The sequence below is a fragment of the Monodon monoceros genome, unplaced genomic scaffold (assembly GCF_005190385.1).
Source record: "Monodon monoceros isolate NGI ecotype Baffin Bay Population unplaced genomic scaffold, NGI_Narwhal_1 Super_Scaffold_21, whole genome shotgun sequence".
Taxonomy (NCBI): Eukaryota; Metazoa; Chordata; class Mammalia; order Artiodactyla; family Monodontidae; genus Monodon; species Monodon monoceros.
Window position 1 is genome coordinate 51,082 of NW_021703778.1, and position 25,446 is coordinate 76,527.

Here is a 25,446-nt window from a genome sequence, read left to right on the forward strand (position 1 = left end):
TTTGAGAATAAAACATAGATGAATTTTTTGTAATCTTGGATTAGGCAAAAATTTCTTAGAGAGGACACAGAAAACACTAACCATTAAAAAAATGATAAAATGGATTCCAAAACTTAAAAACTTCAGTTCAGCAAAATACACCACTAAGGACATGCATAGAAAAACCCCAGACTAGGAGAATAAATAATAACCAGTTGCACTTTTACATAATAATGCATATGGGAAGTACAATGAAAATAATATTCCATTTATAGCATAACACATAAAATATCTGAATTCCAGGCATAAACTACTAATGATGAAATAAAAGGAAAAAATAACTGGAAAGTTATACTTATGCTTGATTGTATAGACCATAATAAAGATGACAACACTTCCTAATTTAGCAAAGATATTTTAATGTAAGACTAATTAATTTTTCTCAGGATATTTTAAATAACATTTTAAAATGGGATCTCCACACCAAGGAAACATCCCTTTGTCTTTAGTTTATTGACTATTCTTAATAGCACATTTTTATCAGATTGGATTGGGGCAATCAGGAATTCTATAATTGGTCTTTGATTGGCTAGTGGCTAGTCAAACTTTCAAAAAAAGGTTAAGAATACCGGAATAAAAATTAGGCCATGAGCAACTCCAAATACCATAACAAGAAACATAATCTTAAAAAATGTCCTGAAGATGTATGCTTTAGCTGCAGATAAGACACACACTCCTATTATTGTTGAAATTGCACTTTGCAACACAGGGTAGCCTAGCAGATACAATGCCTCGATGGTTTTTTGGTTTACTGAGGGCTTTGAACTGGAAACAAATGCATAGGAAATGTGCGCAGAAAAATCAAAAGAAAACCCCTATACAAATGACAAGATTACTCAAGGAATTTCGAACAGTGTTTTCTAATATTGCAGAATACTGATCAAAATATATGAACGCCTGGTTATACACCATTAGGGGAATTTCACACTTTTCAGCCATGTCTCGGAACTGGAGTAACATCAGCTTCTTATTGGTTGAAGAAGAAACACCCATGGTCTGAATGAAGGCCCGGGAACAGATGATTTCCTGTGATGATGTAATGTTAATATCATACATAAAAAGTGGAGAATCTATTACAAAATTGGGAATATTTTTTAGAAAAGTTATCTTATTTACATCGTGATGGTGGTTTTCCATATATTTCACATATTCTCGTAATCAAAACTCTAAGATTTTTATCTACATAGTCACTGCTTTCAAAATCTACAAGACATTTTTCCAATTTTTGCCTAGCATCTCCTTCCCAACAGTCAAGAGCTTCAGTAACAATAACCATAACCCTGGGACCATAAGTTGAAAAATGTTCTTCTTCTACATTAAAATACGGTGTGATGTAGGAGTCATCACTTGCCAAATTTCGGAGGTCTAAACCTTTCTGCACTTGGAAACATCCATATATACTACTTATGATGTACAAAATGTATATAAGCACTACAAAAACTTGGACTCAGTGCTTGTGAGAAAAGGACCAAAATAGTCTCTAAAGAACAAACTCATTGGGTGGATATCAGCTTTATGTTTGTCTCGGAGAGAATTACATGGGAGGCGGCAGGGCTTTTTTAATGAGGAACATTTTTGGTCAGGAGTTTCTGGTCTCTTCAACCAGCATAGACAAACTACTTCTCTTTTACCATCCAGGGCCATAAATGCTCCAAAACAGGTGATGTTATAAAAATAATAAAAGAGAAGAGTTGTTCCTGTATAGATGCAGAAGTATTGTACAGACCTGAAAGAGGTCATAATTCTTGTATAGAAGGCCAGGATGTTCGTGATTGTAATGGACACTGCCACTTTTGAATAGACATTGGACATGCGTTCTTTTATGCTATCCACGAGGTTGGTCTTCTGCCAGGCAGAAATCATGATAAACATGTCATCGACCCCAACGCCTGTTAAAGAAAGAAACAGAATCTTCATACATATGAACATCCATTAAACATTAAACAGATCAGTTCACACCATTTCTTTGTCCATCTCTTAAGGTCTTATTTATCTTCCTCAATCTGTGTTTTGATACTTCTTTCTGTGATGCTTTCTCTGGTTGCCTCTGAATCCACAACAGAACTTATCGCTCCTTGCTCTGTAGTAGCTCTGTGCTTTGCACGTACTCCTATTTGCACAGAGCACAGTATACTCTACTCCTAGTCATCATTTAGGGTGTTTCAATGATGAGTCAGGAAACCTGGCTGCTGGGTGTTAGGTGAAGTGGGATTAGCAATGTATCCTTGACTCCATTAGAATACTTAAGAGACCATTTTCTCCCATAAACCATTTTATTCTAGTGCACTAATGCTGAGCCAACATACTGTTGCTTAAAATATGAGCTGGATTTATCTGTTCTACAGTTAGCATCTAGCTATCAATGTGCTGATTGTAGAGGCACCCCATAGTTTATAGACACACACACACACACACACACACACACACACACACAAATGCAGTTTTCCTGCTAGTCTGTTTTTGATACCCAGAAGGCTATCATTCAAACTTCACTTGCCCAGGTTAAGGCATTATCACAATAAAATGCAGGCTCTCTTGAGATCAGAAATATGCACCAAAGTAAATATTAAGAATCCTTTACATATTAAATGCCTACTAAGGTAATCAGTCTTTTCCACAATGACGTTTCCTGATTGGTTTGGAATAAAGAGGACAGGAGAACATCTGAGGACTTTGAAACCATCAATGAAGGCTAGGAGAGGAGGACCACAGAGAAGAAATGGGATTACAAAGGACAGCATGAGCATGTTGCAGACAAATTTCATCTGCCTCAAGCTTTCTACTGCTTTCATTCATGTACACCTCTGTTTCTGTGTACATTGATACAAAATCAGTACTTGGAACTAACATGCGGTACGAGGGCCTACACTGACACAGGTTTACGTAGTGTGTCATAAACTGCATCCCGACACTCCCCCTGCTGCCAGCTTTGTGGATTTCAGTTGTATTCAGCTGAACAAAAGGGAAGAATCAGAGGTACTAAGGACGACGAATAAACTCATTGATATTTATTAGGTATTTAAAAACCAGTTTTTTCTTTATAGAACCTTGTTCAAAAATTGTCCTCGTATATTTCTTGAGTTACTGAAATCACAACCCACACACACACACACTCATACACACACACACCCCTACACTCATACTTCTATGTATACACAGACAGTACGAAGATGCTTTATATTAAATCGGTTGCATAGATTTTAACTATAGTTATTTATGACTGTGGGAACACTGAGAGCTTTCTTATATTTTAAGTGTGAGCGTGTACTAGGAAGGTTTCCTCCACTGTCTCCCCTAAGAAATCAAATATTATTTCTTCCAAGTTGCTTACTTTCCAATATATAAACATATTTATCTTCTCATGCTTATTGTAAAATAAATCCTGAAAGTACAGGAAAATGCAAAGAAAAAATTTAAACAACTGTAATTCCACCCTTTGGGGATAATCCTTCCTAATATTTTAAGTATAGCCATCCAGAATTTGCTCTATACAAATATACACATATATTTGTATATCTATTTTAAACATCTTGTTTCATAGCCAGCATTTTTCATTTAACACTTTATATCTACCTCTTTTTAAAGAGTGAATAGGATTCCAAAACTTTAATATGCTATGTTTGAGTGGATCGATCCCATGTCGATATGGGATTAGGTTGTTCTTGTTTTTTCCTATTCTAAATCACACTGAAATGAAATACACGTTCTACTTTGTGAGCACTTGTCCAATAATTAGGACAAACTCCTAGAAGTGGAGTTGGCAGGTCAAAGGTATTCCCTTTTAAATTTTTAACTCTTTTGATCTGTTGCAAAGTTGTATTTTAAAAGTGCACCAATTTACAAACTTCCCCCAGCAGAACATGAGTGTTCATTTGCATACAACATTCCCCAAACCTTTAATCTTGCTAATGTTCATTAATAAGAAAAGAAAACAAAGGTGTCTCACTTTTGTTTTAACTTGCATCCCTTGATTTACTGAAAGGTCAAATATTTTTTCTTATATTTTCAGTGACTAGTATTTTGGATTTTGTGTGTTTGGGTGTGTGTGTGTGTGTGTGTGTGTGTGTGTGTGTGTGTGTGTGAACTGCCTGTTCATGTCCCTGGTCTGTGTTTTTCCATTTGGGGTACTAGATTTTTCTAACTCTAAAGACTCAGAATTCCGTCTGATTTTCTTCTTTCCTGATGCCCCATTTTGGATCTGTAGAGCCACCTAAATATAATTATTCTGCTTAATCTAACACAGTCTCCTTCCATTATCCACCCCACACCCCCACATACACAATGTGCAGCCTCACGTTTTGTTTTACTCACCTAGAATAAGAAATGCTGAATTTGCAACTATGATCACAAATGGCACCCCAATGTACAACATCAGGCCAAAGCCACTCACCACTGCCAAGGCAGCAGAAATCACTCCAAAGGCTGCAACCCACATTTTGTTTCATATACAGTCACACCTGTAAATTTGGAGGGAAAAATCATGGAACTTGTAGTGGTAGCTTCCATACTGAAATTCCAGCAATTCATAACATTCTTGAATTGGACACCTATACAGAGCCCTCTTGGGCAATAATTCTCATACCTGTCTGCTGGAGAACTTTAATTCCCAGGCACTAGCCCAGACCAACTGAAAAAAAAAAAAGGGAGTTTGGAGACAGAAAAGTTGGGAATCTGTACTTTTACCAAACTATACTGGTTGATTCTTACACATCTAGCCAAGCACAAATCCACTGACTGGCATTTCAGGACCACAAAGATATACTAAAACACTGCAGATGGTTAATTCCACTCTGATCTTCAAAGGAGTGTGAATGGAACACAACAGCAAATGGAAGTACCTATATCCAGTTGTCTTCTCACCCACCTGTGACTCCAGTTAGCCCTAAACATGATCCTAAATAGCTCCTGTATTTCAAAGCTGGTTCAATATGTATCTGGCTAACAAAAAGTATGAAAGCCTCCTTCTAGAAGCAAAAAGAACTACAGCCTGTGGAACAAAAACCACATTCACAGAAAGATAGACAAGACGAAAAGGCAGAGGGCTATGTACCAGATGAAGGAACAAGATAAAACACAAGAAAAACAACTAAATGAAGTGGAGGTAGGCAACCTTCCAGAAAAAGAATTCAGAATAATGATAGTGAAGATGATCCAGGACCTCAGAAAAAGAATGGAGGAAAAGATCGAGAAGATACAAGAAATGTTTAACAAAGACCTAGAAGAATTAAAGAACAAACAAACAGAGATGAACAATACAATAACTGAAATGAAAACTACACCAGAAGGAATCAATAGCAGAATAACTGAGGCAGAAGAACGGATAAGTGACCTGGAAGACAGAATGGTGGAATTCACTGCCACAGAACGGAATAAAGAAAAAAGAATGAAAAGAAATGAGACAGCCTAAGAGACCTCTGGGAAAACATTAAACACAACAACATTCGCATTATAGGGGTCCCAGAAGGAGAAGAGAGAGAGAAACGACTCAAGAAAATATTTGAAGGGATTATACTCGAAAACTTCCCTAACATGGGAAATGAAATACCACCCAAGTCCAGGAAGTGCAGCAAGTCCCATACAGGATAAACCCAAGGAGAAACACTGTGAGACACATAGTAATCAAATTGGCAAAAATTAAAGACAAAGAAAAATTATTGAAAGCAGCAAGGGAAAAATGACAAATAATATACAAGGGAACTCCCATAAGGTTAACAGCTGATTTCTCAGCAGAAACTCTACAAGCCAGAATGGAGTGGCATGATATACTTAAAGTGATGAAAGGGAAGAATCTACAGCCAAGATGACTCTACCCAGCAAGGATCTCATTCAGATTCTATGGAGAAATCAAAGCTTTACAGACAAGCAAAAGCTAAGAGAATTCAGCACCACCAAACCAGCTCTACAACAAATGCTAAAGGAACTTCTCTAAGTGGGAAACACAAGAGAATAAAGGGACCTACAAAAACAAACCCAAAACAATTAAGAAAATGGTCATAGGAGCACACATATCGATAATTACCTTAAACGTCAATGGATTAAATGCTCCAACCAAAAGACACAGACTGGATGAATGGATACAAAAACAAGACCCATATACATGCTGTCGACAAGAGACCCACTTCAGACGTAGGGACACACACAGACTGAAAGTGAGGGGGTGGAAAAAGATATTCCATGCAAATGGAAATCAAAAGAAAGCTGGAGTAGCAATATGCATATCAGATAAAATAGACTTTAAAATAAAGACTGTTACAAGAGACAAGGAAGGACACTACATAATGATCAAGGGATCAATCCAAGAAGAAGATATAACAATTATAAATATATATGCACCCAACATAGGAGCACCTCAATGCATAAGGCACCTGTTAACAGCTCTAAAAGAAGATATCGACACTAACACAATAATAGTGGGGGACTTTAACACCTCACTTACACCAATGGACAGATCATCCAAGATGAAAATTAATAAGGAAACATAAGCTTTAAATGACACAACAGACCAGATAGATTTAATTGATATTTATAGGACATTCCATCCAAAAACATCAGATTACACTTTCTTCTCAAGTGCACACGGAACACTCTCCAGGATAGATCACATCTTGGGTCACAAATCAAGCCTCAGTAAATTTAAGAAAATTGAAATCATATCAAGCATCTTTTCTGACCACAATGCTATGAGATTAGAAATGAATTACAGGGGAAAAATGTAAAAAACACAAATGCATGGAGGCTAAACACTATGTTACTAAATAACCAAGAGATCACTGAAGAAATCAAAGAGGAAATCAAAAACTACCTAGACACAAATAACAATGAAAACATGACAATCTAAAAGCTATGGGATACAGCAAAAGCAGTTCTAAGAGGGAAGTTTATACCTATACAAGCCTACCTCAAGAAATAAGAAAAATCTCAAATAATCTAACCTTACACATAAAGGAACTAGAGAAAGAAGAACAAACAAAACCCAAAGTTAGCAGAAGGAAATCATAAATATCAGAGCAGAAATAACTGAAATAGAAACAAAGAAAACAATAGCAAGGATCAATAAAACTAAAAGCTGGTTCTTTGAGAAGGTAAATAAAATTGATAAACCATTAGCCACACTCATCAAGAAAAAGAGGGAGAGGACTCAAATCAATAAAATTAGAAATGAAAAAGGAGAAGTTACAACAGACACCGCAGAAATACAAAGCATCCTAAGAGACTACTAGAAGCAACTCTACGTCAATAAAATGGACAACCTGGAAGAAATGGACAAATTCTTAGAAAGGTATTATCTTCCAAGACTGAACCAGGAACAAATAGAAAATATGAACAGACCAATCACAAGTAATGAAATTGAAACTGTGATTAAAAACCTTCCAACAGGGGCTTCCCTGGTGGCACAGTGGTTGAGAGTCCGCCTGCCGATGCAGGGGACATGGGTTCGTGCCCTGGTCTGGGAAGATCCCACATGCCATGGAGCAGCTGGGCCCATGAGCCATGGCTGCTGAGCCTGCGCGTCCGGAGCCTGTGCTCCGCAACGGGAGAGGCCATAACAGTGAGAGGCCCGTGTACTGCAAAAAAAAAAAAAAAAAAAATCTTCCAACAAACAAAAGTACAGGACCAGATGGCTTTACAGGTGAATTCTATCAAACATTTAGAGAAGAGCTAACACCCATCCTTCTCAAACTCTTCCAAAAAATTGCAGAGGAAGGAACACTCCCAAACTCATTCTATGAGGCCACCATCACCTTGATACCAAAACCAGACAAGGATGTCACAAAGAAAGAAAACTACAGGCCAATATCACTGATGAACATAGAAGCAAAAATCCTCAACAAAATACTAGGAAACAGAATCCAACAACACATTAAAAGGAGCATACACCATGATCAAATGGGATTTACCCCAGGGATGCAAGGATTCTTCAATATATGCAAATCAATCAATGTTGATACACCATATTAACAAATTGAAGAAGAAAAATCATATGATCATCTCAATAGATGCAGAAAAAGCTTTTGACAAAATTCAACACCCATTTATGATAAAAACTCTCCAGAAAGTTGGCATAGAGGGAACCTACCTCAACATATTAAAGGCCACAGCAAACATCATTCTCAATGGTGAAAAACTGAAAGCATTTCCTCTAAGATCAGGAGCAAGACAAGGATGTCCACTCTCACCACTATTATTCAACATAGTTTTGGAAGTCCTAGCCACAGCAATCAAAGAAGAAAAAGAAATAAAAGGAATACAAATTGGAAAAGAAGAAGTAAAACTCTCACTGTTTGCAGATGACATGATACTATACATAGAGAATCCTAAAGATGCCACCAGAAAATTACTAGAGCTAAGCAATGAATTTGGTAAAGTTGCAGGATACAAAATTAATGCACAGAAATCTATTGCATTCCTATACACTAATGATGAAAAATCTGAAAGAGAAATTAAGGAAACACTCCCATTTACCAATGCAAGAAAAAGAATAAAATACCTAGGAATAAACCTACCTAGGGAGACAAAAGACCGGTATGCAGGAAACTATAAGACACTGATAAAGAAATTAAAGATAAAACAAACAGATGGAGAGATATGCCATGTTCTTGGATTGGAAGAATCAATATACTGAAAATGACTCTACTACCCAAAGCGATCTACAGATTCAATGCAATCCCTATCAAATTACCAATGGCAATTTTTACAAAACTAGAACAAAAAATCTTAAAATTTGTATGGAGACACAAAAGACCCCAAATAGCCAAAGCAATCTTGAGGGAAAAAAACCGAGCTGGAGGTATCAGGCTCTCAGACTTCAGACTATACTACAAAGCTACAGTAATCAAGACAATATGGTACTGGCACAAAAACAGAGAGATAGATCAATGGAACAGGATAGAAAGCCCAGAGATAAACCCACGCACATACAGTCACCTTATCTTTGATAAAGGAGGCAGGAATGTACAGTGGAGAAAGGACAGCCTCTTCAATAAGTGGTGCTGGGAAAACTGGACAGGTACATGTAAAAGTATGAGATTAGATCACTCCCTAACACCACACACAAAAATAAGCTCAAAATGGATTAAAGACCTAGATGTAAGGCCAGACACTATCAAACTCTTAGAGGAAAACATAGGCAGAACACTCTATGACATAAATCACAGCAAGATCCTTTTTGACCCACTTCCTAGAGAAATGGAAATAAAAATAAAAATAAACAAATGGGACCTAATGAAACTTAAAAGCTTTTGCACAGCAAAGGAAACCATAAACAAGACGAAAAGACAACCCTCAGAATGGCAGAAAGTATTCACAAACGAATCAACGGACAAAGGATTAATCTCCAAAATATATAAACAGCTCATGCAGCTCAATATTAAAGAAACAAACTACCCAATCCAAAAATGGGCAGAAGACCTAAATTGACATTTCTCCAAAGAAGACATACAGATGGCCAAGAGGCACATGAAAAGCTGCTCAACATCACTAATTATTAGAGAAATACAACTCAAAACTACAATGAGGTATCACCTCACACCAGTTAGGATGGGCGTCATCAGAAAATCTACAAACAACATATGTTGGAGAGGGTGTGGAGAAAAGGGAACCCTCTTGCACTGTTGGTGGGAATGTAAACTGATACAGCCACTATGGAGAACAGTATGGAGGTTCCTTAAAAAACTAAAAATAGAATTACCATATGATCCAGCAATCCCACTACTGGGCATATACCCAGAGAAAACTACAATTCAAAATGACACATGCACCGCAATGTTCATTGCAGCACTATTTACAATAGCCAGGTCACGGAAGCAACCTAAATGCCTATCAACAGATGAATGGATAAAGAAGATGTGGTACATATATACATTGGAATATTACTCAGCCATAAAAAGAATGAAATCAAGTCATTTGTAGAGTTGTGGATGGACCTAGAGACTGGCATACAGAGTGAAGTAAGTCAGAAAGAGAAAAATAAACACCGTATATTAACGCATATATGTGGAACCTAAGAAAAATGGTACAGATGATCCAGTTTGCAGGGCGGAAATAGAGACACAAATGTAGAGAACAAACGTATGGACACCAACGGGAGAAAGCGGTGGGGGGTTGGTGGTGGTGGTGTGATGAATTGGGAGATTGGGACTGACATGTATACACTGATGTGTGTAAAACTGATGACTAATAAGAACCTGCTGTTTAAAAAAAATAAAAATTAAAAAAAAAAAGTAAAGCCTCCTTCTAAAAGATTTTCGTACTCTCCTCTGATGGAGAAGTGGGCTCTAGAGAAGTGGCTACTAATTGCAAAAAATATGTGATATGTACTCCATTTTGAGTAACACAAACTATGCCTGTTTCTTGGTTGGACCAACAGAAATGGGAATACATACACAGCAATTAAGGAATGGGTTTAACACTTTTCCTCCCAACACCCATGACTTTACATTTTAAAATACTGACAACAGCCTCTGGTTTTCTACTTTACTCATTTGCTAACTGCTCCAAAACAAATGACTGATACCTGCCTCTAGATATTTTTAGCAGGAGAGAGAAGCTAAGTTTGGTCTGAAAACTGGGAGAGTCAACTAAGCCAATGGAGCTACTGATTCCAAAACAGCAAGAATATAACTAAAGACCTTATTCAGGCAGGACCACATTAAAATAGCTAAACTTTCTTATTACTACCAAAAAAAAAAAAACCTACACTGTGCCTGTATCTCACTTTTTCTCAAACTGCTGATGCTGTCAGTTAAACTCAGGGCCCAAAAATACACACACACACACACACACACACACACAGTCTCACTCCAGAGCAAAAGTAAATGTCTTTGTTATGACAAACTTTGATTATAACAAATACTTCTTAAAGTAACAATACTGGTTTATAGGAGTTTAAGATAAGAAAGTAACACAGATGAACTGTGAAATCAGAAAGATTAATGAGGATAAAAGCTACATGTGACATGTTTATCCCCATTCCCTCTTTCAGGTTTCTGGATTTTCTTGGTGTAAATTTTTCAGAGGATGGGGGAGTGAGGTATTTTATTGGCTAGAGTGACTTGACTTTGACTAGTTGCTGTGTTGACTTTTTCTAAATGACCTTCATTTTAATGTTCAATAGGCAATGGAGGGAAGATGTGAATGTAGAGCACTGTTTGGTGAACACACTTGCAGATTTTCTAGTCCCCAAGAAGGACCTTGGTTAAGCAGTTTATCAGAATGACTTAGAAGAGTCTTAGAACTTTAGATTCCTACAGTCCTGGAACACAGCTCTGCAGATTCTGATCTATAGGTTTGTAGAGAAGCTGCAGAATCCAAGTGTCTAAAAATTTCTTCATATGATTCCAATGCTCAGGCAGTTAGGCATCACTGGCAGCAAAATGGCCAATTTTCTGAATTTTCTATTCACTTAAGGGGAGGCTAAATTAGAAATCATCCCACTTAGAATACAATCTATGTATACGCTTGGTGAGGGATCCACATCTTCCTTGAAAGATAATGATGTCTATCAAGACTAAAGAATAGTTTACAGTGTATTTGAGAAGGGAAAGATTCTCCGGATTTTTTTCTGAAATTGATCTCACATTTGGTGTAAGTTTTGTCATTTCCAAAATGTCAGACAATTTTGAAATAGTCTGGAAGCTCAACACACCAGTACTTACTATAGAATGAAGTTCAATTTGGAGTACACCTTTTGAGAAAGTCTTACTACTATTTAAATGACTTCACTGCAATACAGTAAATATGGAACCACAAAATGTGTTTGAATAATGGTTCTGTATGAGGTAAATGCATGTAGGCAAGGAATAACTTTCATATATAAGTGTGTGAGACAGGCAGGATGGGGATATCTTAGGGACTGTCCAGGAGGCCCCACCCAGAACAGAGAGAAGATTCTCAGTGATAACAGAGAACTGGGAGTGAGAGATGTCAAGGAACTTACAAAAGCTCTCACAGGAGAATCAGTTGTATATTCAAACCCAGAAAAAGCATCTATTAGACCATCACTCAGCATGTATGGCTTAAGAATCTTCCTCTTCCCTTTCCTCTTCTCCTTGGGCATGTTCCAACCCAGGAACTAGTACAGCAAGATAAGAAGTGATAGAAGAGGGCAGGGAAGCCCTTTTTTCCCCGTAAAAGGTTTTCCCATGCAGTGTGCTCCAGCTAAGAGAGGGGGAAACCTCAGCTTCAAATCAAGTTACCACTTTTTGTTTATTACATGGACATGGACATTTTAATTCTGATTGGAGGACTCTGTCTTACCTAAGAATGACAATGAAAGTCACAGGGCCTGCCTCAGTTTTTATGGGGCAGAGGAAGAACTTGCTCTACCTACAAAACTTAAAGGGAACAGAGGGAGATGAAAATAAAGTTGCTTTATGTTTACACCTCATGTGTCCTGTGTGTTCAATATGTTGGTTATATAAGCATAAAAAGTCTTCAAAGACAAATGTAAGTCATTTTCTAATTGCCTTCAATACAAGATTTTCTGCATTACTGTTCACAATTATTTGCTACAGATAAGCAAGAATTGACATAACTTTGTATATTCAGAACCAACTATCCAGTAGAAGACTTTTGTCAAACTAGTTCTTGGTACCTTATAGATTCCGTACTAATTTTAAAAATTATTTATCCTACTAACTTTAACACGGCTGAATTTTGCTTTCTTTCCTCCCCCCTCCCTCCCTTCCTCCCTTCCTTCTTTCCCTTCTTCCTCCTTTTTTCTTCCTTCCTTCTTTTTTCATTTCTTTATTTTCTAAGGGATGTGATCTTCCTTTCCAGAATAACAAAGTTATAAATTAGCTTATTGACTCTAAAGATGCACCCAGTGTGGTTACGTCCCTTTACCTATTGGAGCCTCACATCTTTCTCCACCTTAAACTAGAGAGTTAAATTATATCATTTTCCCCCAAACTTATGTACTTATGAGAATAAATTGGAGAAATTTTTGAAATATAGATTTTCAGATTTAGCCTCCAGATACTTGATTCAATAGGGCAGGGCCTCAGAATATGTGGTTTTAGGGCTCTCTCTGTAACTCTGATGTGAGAATCATTAGAATAATATTATTTGTGAGGTTCTTTCTACATCTAAATTCTATTTTTTTTGGCTTATATTTTTCATATTTTAGCTTTCCGGCCATAAGAGCTCAAGCTAACCCTAATGCCTAGATAACAAGTGCTTAACAAAGTAAACTCCACACCAGAACAATGGAGATGCCCGTGTCAATTAAATTAGACCTTACTTTTTTGTATAGTTAAAAGTACTAGTTCAAATTTATAATAGAAATAAAGACTTGTTTCTTAGCTCTATCAGCACATCTGCCTCCAAATGACACAACTAATCATAACTGGCAAACATGTAAGGTAATAAACATATACGAAAGCAAACAAAACCAGCCAAAATTTCTTTTTACTCTTCCATTTGATTGCATACTATTGCTAATGGGCAAAATTTGTTTTAAGTCATTAGGTTTAAAAAATAAGAGTTTACTGCTAGACATCAGAAAATTGTAGAGTAAGAATTTTCTACTTCTTGTCTCCCAACCGATACATAGAAAAACAAGCAGAAGTTGTCAGAACCAACTCTGTGATCTCTGGAAAACAGTCAAAAGTTTACAGAGGGCTGAAAAAAAAAAGGCAGGGGGCCTTTAAAACATTAGGAAAGTTTGTAGAGTTTATATGCCCTACTTCACCTCCCTCTCTGGTGGGATAGAAGTTTTAAAGTGGCAGTGACAATAAAGTGGCAGATGTGTTAAACTGGCCATAGTCTTAAAGTGACAAGAGTCTTAAAGCAAAGTCTTAAAGCAACAACAGTCTTAAAGCATCAACAGCCCATGTTACCAGTGTGGGACTATGTCCTTATTTCTGGAAGGAGCAGAGCAGACCTTATTCACGTAATATTTTATGTATCAGTTCTAAACTGCCTAGGGACTACCTGAAGGACTGATGCAAGGCACTCCTCTGTTTTGTCTAACACAAAACTCAGGTTGAGAAAGGTGGAAACACCACAAACTGAATAAACAAACTTCACATGCATAGGGCAAAAGATTACAGCCCAAACATACAAAAGACTACCTAAGGCAGAAGCTGGGGAGCACTTCTCTGGGAGTTTAGAATATTCACAAGTGCCTGTGTATACTGGGGAATTTAGAAAGTCACCCATGGCAAGATATAATGCTCAAAAAGGACTTAAGACACTAAGCTTTCACCTATGGCTAATCCCCAGTCATGGCATAACCCTGGGTAAGTGTTGAAGGAGAGTCCAGGCACAGAACCATTTTGAAAAGACTGGGAGAGCTCCTGGAATGCAAGGAAATTTCTGTCAAAACACTAGCTGAACACAAGCTAAGGAACGGGACTTCAGTGACAACATAAACAAGGAATACAATCTTTGCAATAATAGTTTGGGAAAGTCACTAAGAAGATCAACTACTACAGTATTAAACAAACAAGCAAACAAACATCAGGAAACCCTGGGGAGGTAGGAAATCTGATTTCCAGTTACCACATTATAATAGTCAAATGCCAAGTTTTCAACAACAACAACAACAAAATCCCAAGGCAAACAAATAAATAGGAAAGTATTGATCAGGCAAAGGAACAAAATAAATTGACAGGAAAGACAGAGACAGGACCTAGTAGATAAAGACTATAAAATGCTGTCCTAAATAAGCTTAGAGAACTAAAGGTGAGCACTGACAAGGATATAAGGAAAATAATGTATGAACAAAGTGATCATTTAAATAAAGAGATAGAAAAAAAACTTAAAAGGAACTAAAATTCTAGAGCTGAAAAGTACAACTGAAATAAAAAACAAAACACTAGAGATGTTCAATAACAGATTTAGCAGGCATAATAAAGAACCAGTGAACTTGAAGATAGGTCAATTGAAATTACTGAGTCTGAGAGGCTGAAAGAAATAAGAAGTGAAAAGTACCTCACTGACCTGTTAGATTCCAGCAAGCAAACCCACATACATATTATGGGTGTCCCTGAAAAAGAAGAGAGGGAAAAAAAGGCAGAAAGAATATTTAAAGAATAATGACTGAAAACTTCCCAAATTTGATAGAAGACATGAAGCTACAAATCCAAGAAACTTAACAAATTCCAAGTAGGATAAACTCAAAATGATCCACACCAAGAGACATTATAATCAAACTATTGAAAGACGAAGACAAACAGAGTCTTGGAAGCAGCAAGAAAGAAGCAACTGATCACGTACAAAGGATACTTAATAAGTATCAAGGTTGATTTCTCATCAGAAACCATGGAGGTCAAGGGACAATGGATGATATTGAAAGTGTTAAAAGAAAAACCGATCAACTTCAAGGCAGTGTCCAGAAAACTCTCCTTCAAATATGAAGGAGAAATTAAGACATTTACAGATAAAGAAGAGCTGAGGGAATTTGTTATCACTAGGCCTGTCTTATAAGAAATGCTGAAGGAACTCCTTCAGATTGAAATGAAGGAAAAAAAAAAAGTAACCGAAGTCATGAAGAAATACAGATCTCCAGTAAAGGTAAATACATGGGCAAATACAAAAACAAGTATTATTGTATTTTTGGTTTGTAACTCTACCTTTTACTTCCTACAGAATTTAAAAGACAATGACATAAAAATAACTATATATCTATGTTATAGTGCATACAATGTATAAGGATATAATTTATGACAACAACATAAGGGAGGGAGGACAGAGATGTATAGAAGCAGCATAGTTAAAAGTTAAGTAGGTATTAATTTAATATAGATCATTTTAAATTTAAGATGTTATATGAATCTCCATGGTAGCCACAAAGAAAGTCTCTAAAAACCATCACGAAAGGAAATGAAAAAAGAATCAAAACAGCTCACTAGAAAAATAGAAACTAAACATAAAAGAAGGCATAAATCAGGAATTCACTGGTCCAGTGGTTAAGACTTGGAGCTTTCACTGCCTGGGCCTGGGTTCAATCTCTGGTCGGAGAATTAAGATCCCACAAGCTGGGCTTCCCTGGTGGTGCAGTGGTTGAGAGTCCGCCTGCCTATGCAGAGGACACGGGTTCGTGCCCCCATCTGGGAAGATCCCACATGCCGTGGAGCAGCGAAAAAAAAATAAAATTTAAAATAATAAAAAAAAAGATGAGTATTAAAAAAAAGATCCCACAAGCTGTGCAGCATGGCCAAAAAAAAAAAAAGGCATAAGTGGATGAAATGAAGGACAATAAGCTATAATATATACAGAATACAAACAGCAAAACAGCAGGAGTAAGTCCTTCCTTTTCAGCAATTATTTTAAATCTAAATAAATTAAACTTTCCAATCAAAAGGCAGATATTGTCAGAATGGATAAAACAGCATGATTCAACTATATGCTGTGTACAAGAGACTCACTTTATATCAAAGACATGAATAGACTGAAAGTTAGAGGATTTAAAAAGATACTCCATATGAATAGTAACCAAAAGAGATCAGGGGTGGCTATACTGGTATCAGACAAAAATAGACTTTATTTCAAAAACTGTTAAAAGAGACAGAGGGACACTATATATTGATAAAAAGGCCAATGAATCAGGAAGATATAACAACTATAAACATAAATTAACCACAAAACAGAGACCCAAAATATATGAAGCAAATATTAACAGAATTGTAGAGAGAAATATAGAGCTCTACAGTAATAGTTGGCAAATTCAATACATCACTTTCAATAATGGATAAAACATCTAGGCAGATAATTTATAAGGAAAATGAAAACAAACATACAAAATACCATAACTTATGAGATGTAGTGACACCAGTGCCCAGAGGTAAATTTATAGCTACATTAAAAAAGAGAAAAGATCTCAAACCACTTTGTGGATTTAGACATCTTGTGGAACCAGAAAAAGAAGAGAAAACCTAACACAAAGCTAACAGAAGGAAGAAAATAATAAAGATTAGAACAGTGATAAATAAAATTGAGAATAGAAAATAGACAAAACCAAAAGTGGTTATTGAAAAAGATCAACAAAATTGACAAACATTTATCTAGAGTGACAAAGGAGAAAATAAAAAAGATACAAATAACTAAATCAGATATGAAAGTGAGGACATTACTACTGAACTTACAGAAATGTAAAGGATTATAAGAGACTACTATTAACAACTTATGCCAACAAACTGGATAACCTAGATAAAGTGCACAAATTCCTAGAAATACACAAAGACCTAAACTGACTCAAGATGAAACAGAACATTTCAACAGACATGTAACAAGTAAAAGGATTGAATCAGTAATCAAAAACCTCCCAACAAAAAAAGTCCAGGACCAGATGGCTTCACTAGTGAATTTTACCAAACATGTAAAGAAGAATTAATACCAATCCTTTTCAAACCCTTCCAAAAAGTTGAAAGGAAGGGAACACTTCCTAACTCATATGATGAGGCCATCATTACATTGATATCAATTCCACACAAAGGTATCACAAGAAAGCTACAGATAATACCTCTTATAAATATAGATACAAAAATCCTCAATAAAATTCTAGCAAACACAATTCAATAGCATACTGAAAGGATTATACATCATGACCATATGGGATTTACCCCAGGAATGCAAGAGTGGTTCAACATGGGAAAATCAATCAATGTAATACGCCACACTAATAGAACAAAGGATAAAAACCACATGATCATCTCAAAAGATGCAGAAAAGGCATTTGACAAATTCCAATATCTTTGCATGATAAAAACACTCAAAAACAAGGAATGGAAGGAAAGTTCCTCAAAGTTATAAAGTCAATAATGAAAACTGCATAGCTAACATCATACTCAATGGTGAAAAATGGAAAGCTTTCCACCTTAGATCAGGAACAAGATAACGATGCCCACTTTCACCAATGATATTCAACATTGTACTGGAAGTGCTAGCCAGAGCAATTAGACAAGAAATCGAAATAAAAGGAATTCAAATTGGAAAGGAAGAATTGTAACTATCTCTTTGCACAGATTATATGATTATATATATGAAAAATCCAAAGACCCCACAAGAAAACTACTAACATTAGTAAACAAATTCAGTAAATCTGCAGGTTATAAGATAAACACACAGGATTCAGCGGTTTCTATCCATGCACAATGAACAATCTCAAAACGAACTTAAAGAAGTAATTCCATTTAGTGTTTAAAATAATGAAATACTTAGGAATGCATTTTACCAAAGAAGTGAAAGACGTGTATGCTGAAAACTACAAAACATTGATGAAAACTAAAGAAGACCTAAATTAATGGAAAGACATTCTTAGTTCATGGGGAGGAAGACTTAATATTGTCAAAATGACAATCTCACCAAAGCAATCTACAGATTCAACACAATCTCTATCAAAATTCCAATGGCGTTTTCTTCCAGAAATGGAAAGGTCAACACTCAAATTCATATGGAATTACAAGGAGCCCTGGATATCCAAAATAACCTTAAAATGAAAAAAAAAATGGACAGCTGAGATTTCCAGATTTCAAAACTTATAAAAAAGCTAAATAATTAAAACAGAGTGGTACTAGTATATGGATTGACATATAGACCAATGGACTAGAACTGAGCTTCTGGAAATAAACCCATACATCTACAGCCCATTGATTTTTGACAAGGATGCCAAGTCCATTCAACTGGGAAAGAACAGTCTCTTCAACAAATGGTACTTGGACAACTGAATTTCCACATGTACAAGAATTAAGTTGGACCTCTACTCCACATGACATACAACTATGAATTAAAAATTGCAATCACCTAAATTTCAGAGCTAAAACCATAAAACTCTTGAAGGAAACATAGGGTAAATGTGCATGACCTTGGACTTGTCAATGGATTCTTAGATATAACACCAAAACACAAGTAGCAAAAATAAAAATAAATAAGTTGAATTTCATCAAAATTAAAACTTTTGTGCATTAAAGGACATTATCAAGAAAGTAAAGAGATAATCTACGGAGTGGGAGAAAATATTTGCAAATCATATATCTTGATAAGGATTTAATATCTAAAATATACAAAGTACTCATCAACAATAGGACTCAACACAACAAAAGGACAAACAATTTCATTAAAAATAGGCAAATGTGGGAATTTCCTGGCAGTCCAGTGGTTAGGACTCCACACTCTCACTGCCAAGGGCCCGAGTTCAATCCCTGGTCAGGAAACTAAGATCCTGCAAGCTGTGTGGCACAAACAAAAAAAAAAGGGCAAAGGACCTGAATAGACACTTCTCCAAAGAAGATATACAAATGACCAGTAAACACATAAAAAAGATACTTAACATCATTAGTTACTAGGGAAATGCAAATCAAAACCACAATGAGATGTCACTTTATACCTACAAGGATGGCTATAATCAATAAAACAGAAAATAAGTGTTGGTGAGGATGTGGAGAAATTGGAAAACCTACACATTGCTGGTGGGATATAAAATGGTGTAGCCTCTGTGAAAAATAGTTTGGTGGTTCTTCAAAAAGCTAACCAGAGAATTATCATACAACCCACTAATTCTACTCCAAGGTATATGCTGAAAAGAACTGAAAACAAGTTCAAACAGAGATTTGTACACCAACGTTCATTGCAGCATTATTCACTATAGTCAGAAGATGGAAATATTCCAAGGGCCCATAAACAGATAAGTAGATAAAATGTGGTATATACATAAAATGGAATATTATTCAGCCATAAAAAGGAATTCATGCTACAACATGGATAAGCCTTGAAAACATTATGCTAAGTGAAATAAGCCAGTCACAAAAGGACAAATACTGTATGATTCCACTTATATGAAATCTCTACAATAGGCAAAATCATGGAAACAAAAAGTAGATTAAAAAGTAACCAAGACTTGGGGGAGACAATGGGGAGTTATTGCTTAATGGTTACAGAGTTTCTGTTTGGGGTGATGGAACATATTTATAAAGAGATAATTGTGATGGTTGCACAACAGTGTGAATGTAATTAATGCCACTAAATTGTACACTTAAAAATGGTTTTTAGGGACTTCCCTGGTGGTCCAGTGGTCAAGACTCCATGCTCCCAGTGCACGGGGCCCAGGTTGGATCCCTGGTCAGGAAACTAGATCCCGCATGCCACAACTAAGAGCCTGCATGCCACAACTAAGAGCCCACATGCTGCAAATAAAGATCCCATGTGCCGCAACTAAGACCTGGCATAGCCAAATAATTAAATAAATAAGTAACTGTTTTTTAATGGTTTTTAAAATGGTACATTTTATGTTACATATATTATATATACATTATATACATATATATTACCACAATAAAATATTTTTTAAAGTTAGTGTTTAAAAAACTAATAAAAGTCTTTTACCTGTAGCATGATGTGACTGCAAATAATATGATTAGAAGGTATGCCAAGTGAAACAAGGGGATCACTGTCATAGAAGTTGCCTCAAATTCCAGTTGTCTAGAAAGTGATGTAAAGTAGACCACCTGCCACAAAAAGATACTCAGTTAAGTAACTTTTAATTCTGATACTGTGTGTGTTACAAATGATATTGAAACACTATAGCTCATTGATTGAAACATTAAAATTCAGTAAAGAATCAAACTATGTGGATTATGATTTTAGAATAAAGAAGGTAATAAAGATTTGCTTCTTCCCACAAATCTCTGGCATGCTTTCCAAAGTTTATTTCAAAAATCTAAAGTTTAAAACTCCTGAATATATGAAATCTGAATCTTATATAAAAAAATCATTGATAACTATAGACATTTTGGCTTTTTCTAAATTTTTATTAGGTTGTTATCTTTTACTATTTTAACTGCACAAATATCATTTCATTAAGGACTGGGTATTCAAAGGCTTTTTCCAGAAGGTGTCTCACTTTCACCAGTTTTGTTCAGAGTATTAGGTTTGCCAGCCCAGCAATTACTGAACAGCTACCATGTGCCTGGCACTATGCTATAATTTACTTTTTAAATGCTCAGCATTCTTTTTCAACAAAACCATGGAACTTTTGCTTATATATTTGGTTTTTTTTATTCCACTGAACTCTAAACAAAGTTTAGGGGGCTCCCAGAAACAGCAAAGACTTTAACTAAAAGTAAAAATTTCAAAGTAATTTGACCACAAAACCGAACTAAACCTTAAGATCAATGTCTGTACTGAACAGAACAACCTTGAGGATGTACAATTTGTGTTTTTCAGCAAAATGTTACCAAGGATTTAAGATTTCTGGCTTTTTTTTTTTTTTTTTTAGGTCTTAGCTCTCTTTTTTATTTTATTTTATTTTTAAAAAATTTTGTTGTATAGTTGATTTACAATTATGTGTTAGTTTCAGGTGTACAGCAAAGTGAATCAGTTATACATATGCATATATCCACTCTTTCAGATTCTTTTGTGGCATTCTTCAGTGCGCTATGTTACGAAAGTTGGATTAAGGACCAAATACAGCAGAACACACCCAGCTTCAAGTCAAGGGCTCCATCAGGTAATTAGGGAGTGCTGTTGGAACAAGTCTTCTTATCCCTCCCACCTTCTCCTAGCCTCCCTGTAAAGCCCCAGCCGCTAGGTACCTGGATCTTCTTCAAGGCCAGACTCTTTTCAAGGTTGCCAACTTGGTTCAGGAAGTGGATCAGCCACGTCTTGCTGCGTTCGCTGTCCTCTCCTTCGCCAGTCTTCAGGTAGTACTGCAGCCGCATGGCTTTGGCCTCCAGGAGTAACTGGCTCAGTCCCATGCTCTCGCCTAACACAGTTCCTCCAAGGATGTTGGCCAGGTACACGACCTGGCCGGCTAGGCTGTAGATGGGGAAGGTGATGTTTTTCAGGTTGAGGACACTGTTCGTTTTCCAGGCGAACAAGAGTGGGTGGGAGGGTACACAGTAGCCCTGGTTCTTCGAGTACACCTCATTGTAGGGGATCTGGGTTCCGTTTGCCTGTGTCACAGTCAAAGCCTGAACCGCGTCGTCCACTTCACTAATTTCTGACAAGGTTTCTTGTTCCAGCAGCGAGTTGGTGTTGGAGACCACTAGAATGGAAGCATAATTGACCCCGGTGCTCTTCCTGGCGATGGAGAAGAGATTGGAGTCGTTGGCGGTGAAATGTCCCTGCACGAAGCGTCGCTCAGCCTTGGCGGGGCTCCCTATCGGGGTGTACTGCTCCTCGAGGTCTTCTTCTTCCTTGGGCAGGTGAATCAGGCCAGCGCCGAGGACGGCCGTTAAAACCATGGGCAGCAGCAAGAAGATCCAGGGGTGCGAGCCCACCTCCCATCCCAGCCGCCGGAAGGCCCGGGAGAGCGGCACCTCCAGGCAGTCGGTGTGGCAGCGGGGCCTCTCGGACACTCCGTTCTCAGACTCCGACGCCGGCAGAGGCTGCGACTCCGGCGGGGCCCCTGCGCGCTGCCCCGCAGCCCAGCCCAGCTCGAGCTCCCGTCCCGGACCCGACGCCGAGACCGGCTCCGGCTCGGGCTCTGCAGCCGGGAGAGGCTCGGAGCCGGGTCCTGCCGGCGGCTGCGGCCGTCTCTCCGAGTCCGGCCCCGGCCCCGCCTCCGCCTCCGGCCCCTGAGCTACGGGCCCCGGTTCCTGCCCCGCCTCCCGCCCGGGCGCCGCCTCTGGCGCAACCTTAGCTGCATTAAGGCTCATTTCCGGGAAAGAAAGGCGACGTTCTCAAACAGGACAGCAGATTGGAAGGGCGCTGCTGGACGAAGCGCCCATCTCCACCCACCCGACGGTTTCCTGGAGAAATTCTGAGGGAGTCTGTCTGAGCCCGGGCTGCTCGCGCCCGGAGGCTGGAGCTTCGCTGGCGGCCACATGGTAGCCTAACCAGCCCCAAATGTGTCCCTGCGCCCAGCCTCTCACGATTCAGTGAATACAAGAAACACGTCTTACCGGCGAATGGAATCGTGCCTGTCCTACAGGACTCACAATTTATTGGCAGAATTTGGCTGGTTCACGGTCGCCCCCCCGGCCCCCCCCTGCACGCGCGCGCGCGCACACACACACACACACACACACACACAAATAGCACAGATATGTCATGTGTTCTAAGTGGCAGCTTTTACCTTTGGGGGGATCATCCAGAAGCATGGTTCTCAGGGTAAGGCTTTGGTGAACCTGGTACACCTAATTTAGTTGTTTTTATTCTTTAACTACAGACATAACATTCCCCTTGTAAAAAGTTAGAAGTAAATGCATAGAATGAAAAGTGAAAAAGAAAATAACCCAGAAGCCAACCCTAAAACTTCCTTCTGTCCCATTCCTCCTCTTAACGGAAGTGTTAAAAAGTGGGTGTTTATCCTTTCAAACCGTTTTCTTTGCATTTGCAGGCATATCAAAATATATGCAGGTATATCTTTTCCTTGAGTATTATTGCACTGTGTATGCAGATTACATTGTTCACCAAATATGTCAAAGGATCTTAACTTGACTGCATGTAGAGTTATCTTACTCTTTTGAATTGCTTTATAATTTTCCAGTGTATGGGTGAAACATAAATTAATGAGCCATAACCCTATTGATAGATCTGTGGGTCTTTTAGAGTGTTTTGCTGATATAAACAGTGCTAAGTGAATGAATGTCTTTTACTTAGAGCACAAGAACTATATTTGTGAGATGTTTTTGTAGAAAGGGATTTACTGGGCCAAAGGATATCCCCTTTTTTTTTTTTTTTTGGCGGTACGCGGGCCTCTCACTGTTGTGGCCTCTACCGTTGCGGAGCACAGGCTCCGGACACGCAGGCTCAGCGGCCATGGCTCACAGGCCTAGCCGCTCCGCGGCATGTGGGGTCTTCCCGGACCGGGGCACGAACCCGTGACCCCTGCATCGGCAGGTGGACCCTCAACCACTGCGCCACCAGGGAAGCCCAAGGATATCCCATTTTAAATTTCAGAGTTAATGATAAAATCCATAGAAGCTGTATCAGTTTACACCCTCATAAGCAGTTCATGAAGTTTTGTTTTGCCACAGCCTGTCCCAGAATGTCATTAAAATGTTCGATTTGTGCCACTGGTATCTTATTTTGATTTTACTTTTTTAATTTGTTGCTTAGACTCACCATATTTCCTCTCTGGGTGAACTATCATCTTATATCTTTTCCTGGTTTCCCTTTTGGACTGTTAGAATTTTCTTCTTGATTATAGAAACCATTCATATACTAATGAAATGACCGTTTTGAGTCATGAGTCTCCCCACCCCCCTACTCTCCCATCCCCATTTTGCTGGTTGCCATGCCTTCTGTTTGTAGTTGAATTAACTAATGTTTTTAAAATGACTTCTGGATTTTGTTTCATAATAGACAGCTGTTTCCCTTTCAGTGATTATAATCTACTTTAAATTTTTAAAATTCACTCCTTTTTTTTATTACTGAAGTATAGTTGATTTACAATGTTGTGTTAGTTTCTGGTATACAGCAAAGTGATTCAGTTATACATATAAATACATATTCTTTTTCATATTCTTTTCCATTTTGGTTTATTACAGGATGTTGAATACAGTCAATATCCAGTAGGATCTTGTTGTTTATCTATTTTATATATAGTAGTTTGTCTCTGCTAATCCCAAACTCCTAATTTACCCCTGCCCCACCCCCTTTACCCTTTGGTAACCATAAGTTTGTTTTCTATGTCTGTTTCTGTTTCAAAAATAAGTTCATTTGTGTCATATTTTAGATTCCATATATAAGTGATATCATATGGTATTTATCTTTCTCTTTCTGACTTACTTCACTTAGTATAATAATCTCTAGGTCCATTCATGTTGCTGCAAATGGCATTATTTCATTCTTTTTCATGGCTGAGTAGTATTCCGTTGTGTATATGTACTACATCTTTTTTTATTCATTCATCTGTCAACAGACATTTAGGTTGCTTCTATGCCTTGGCTATTGTAAATAGTGCTGCTGTGAACATTAGGGTGCGTATATCTGTTTGAATTAGAGTTTTCTCTGGATATATGCCCAGGAGTGGGATTGCTGGATCATATGGTAGTTCTATTTTTAGTTTTTTAAGGAACTGCCATGCTGTTTTCTATAGTGGCTGCACCAATTTACATTCCTACCAACAGTTTAGGAGGGTTGCCTTTTCTCCACACCTTCTCCAGCATTTGTTATTTGTAGACTCTTTAATAATGGCCATTCTGACTGGTGTGAGGTGGTAGCTCATTGTAGTTTTGATTTGCATTTCTCTAATAATTTTTAGCAATGTTGAGCAGCTTTTCATGTGCCTATTGGCCATCTGTGTGTCTTCTTTGGAGAACTGTCTATTTAAGTCTTCTGCCCATTTTTTGATTGGGTTGTTTGGTTTTTTTGTTATTGAGTTGTATGAGCTGTTTTTATATTTTGGAAATTAAGCCTTTGTCAGTCACATCATTTGCAAATATTTTCTCCCATTCTGTAGGTTGTCTTTTTGCTTTATTTATGGTTTCCTTTGCTGTTCAAAAGCTTGTAAGTTTGATTAGG

The 25,446-nt window shown here is 37.6% G+C and overlaps 1 protein-coding gene across 1 annotated transcript; it reads right to left on the minus strand.

The window, feature by feature from the left end:
- Positions 1-427: 427 nt before the first annotated feature.
- On the minus strand, positions 428-22,634 carry PTCHD3 (patched domain containing 3). The gene is given in 5 exon segments (XM_029239603.1): positions 428-1,065; positions 1,766-1,928; positions 4,351-4,496; positions 20,362-20,483; positions 21,570-22,634. Coding segments are annotated over 5 exon segments (1,563 nt in total). The 3' UTR covers positions 428-998.
- Positions 22,635-25,446: the final 2,812 nt, after the last annotated feature.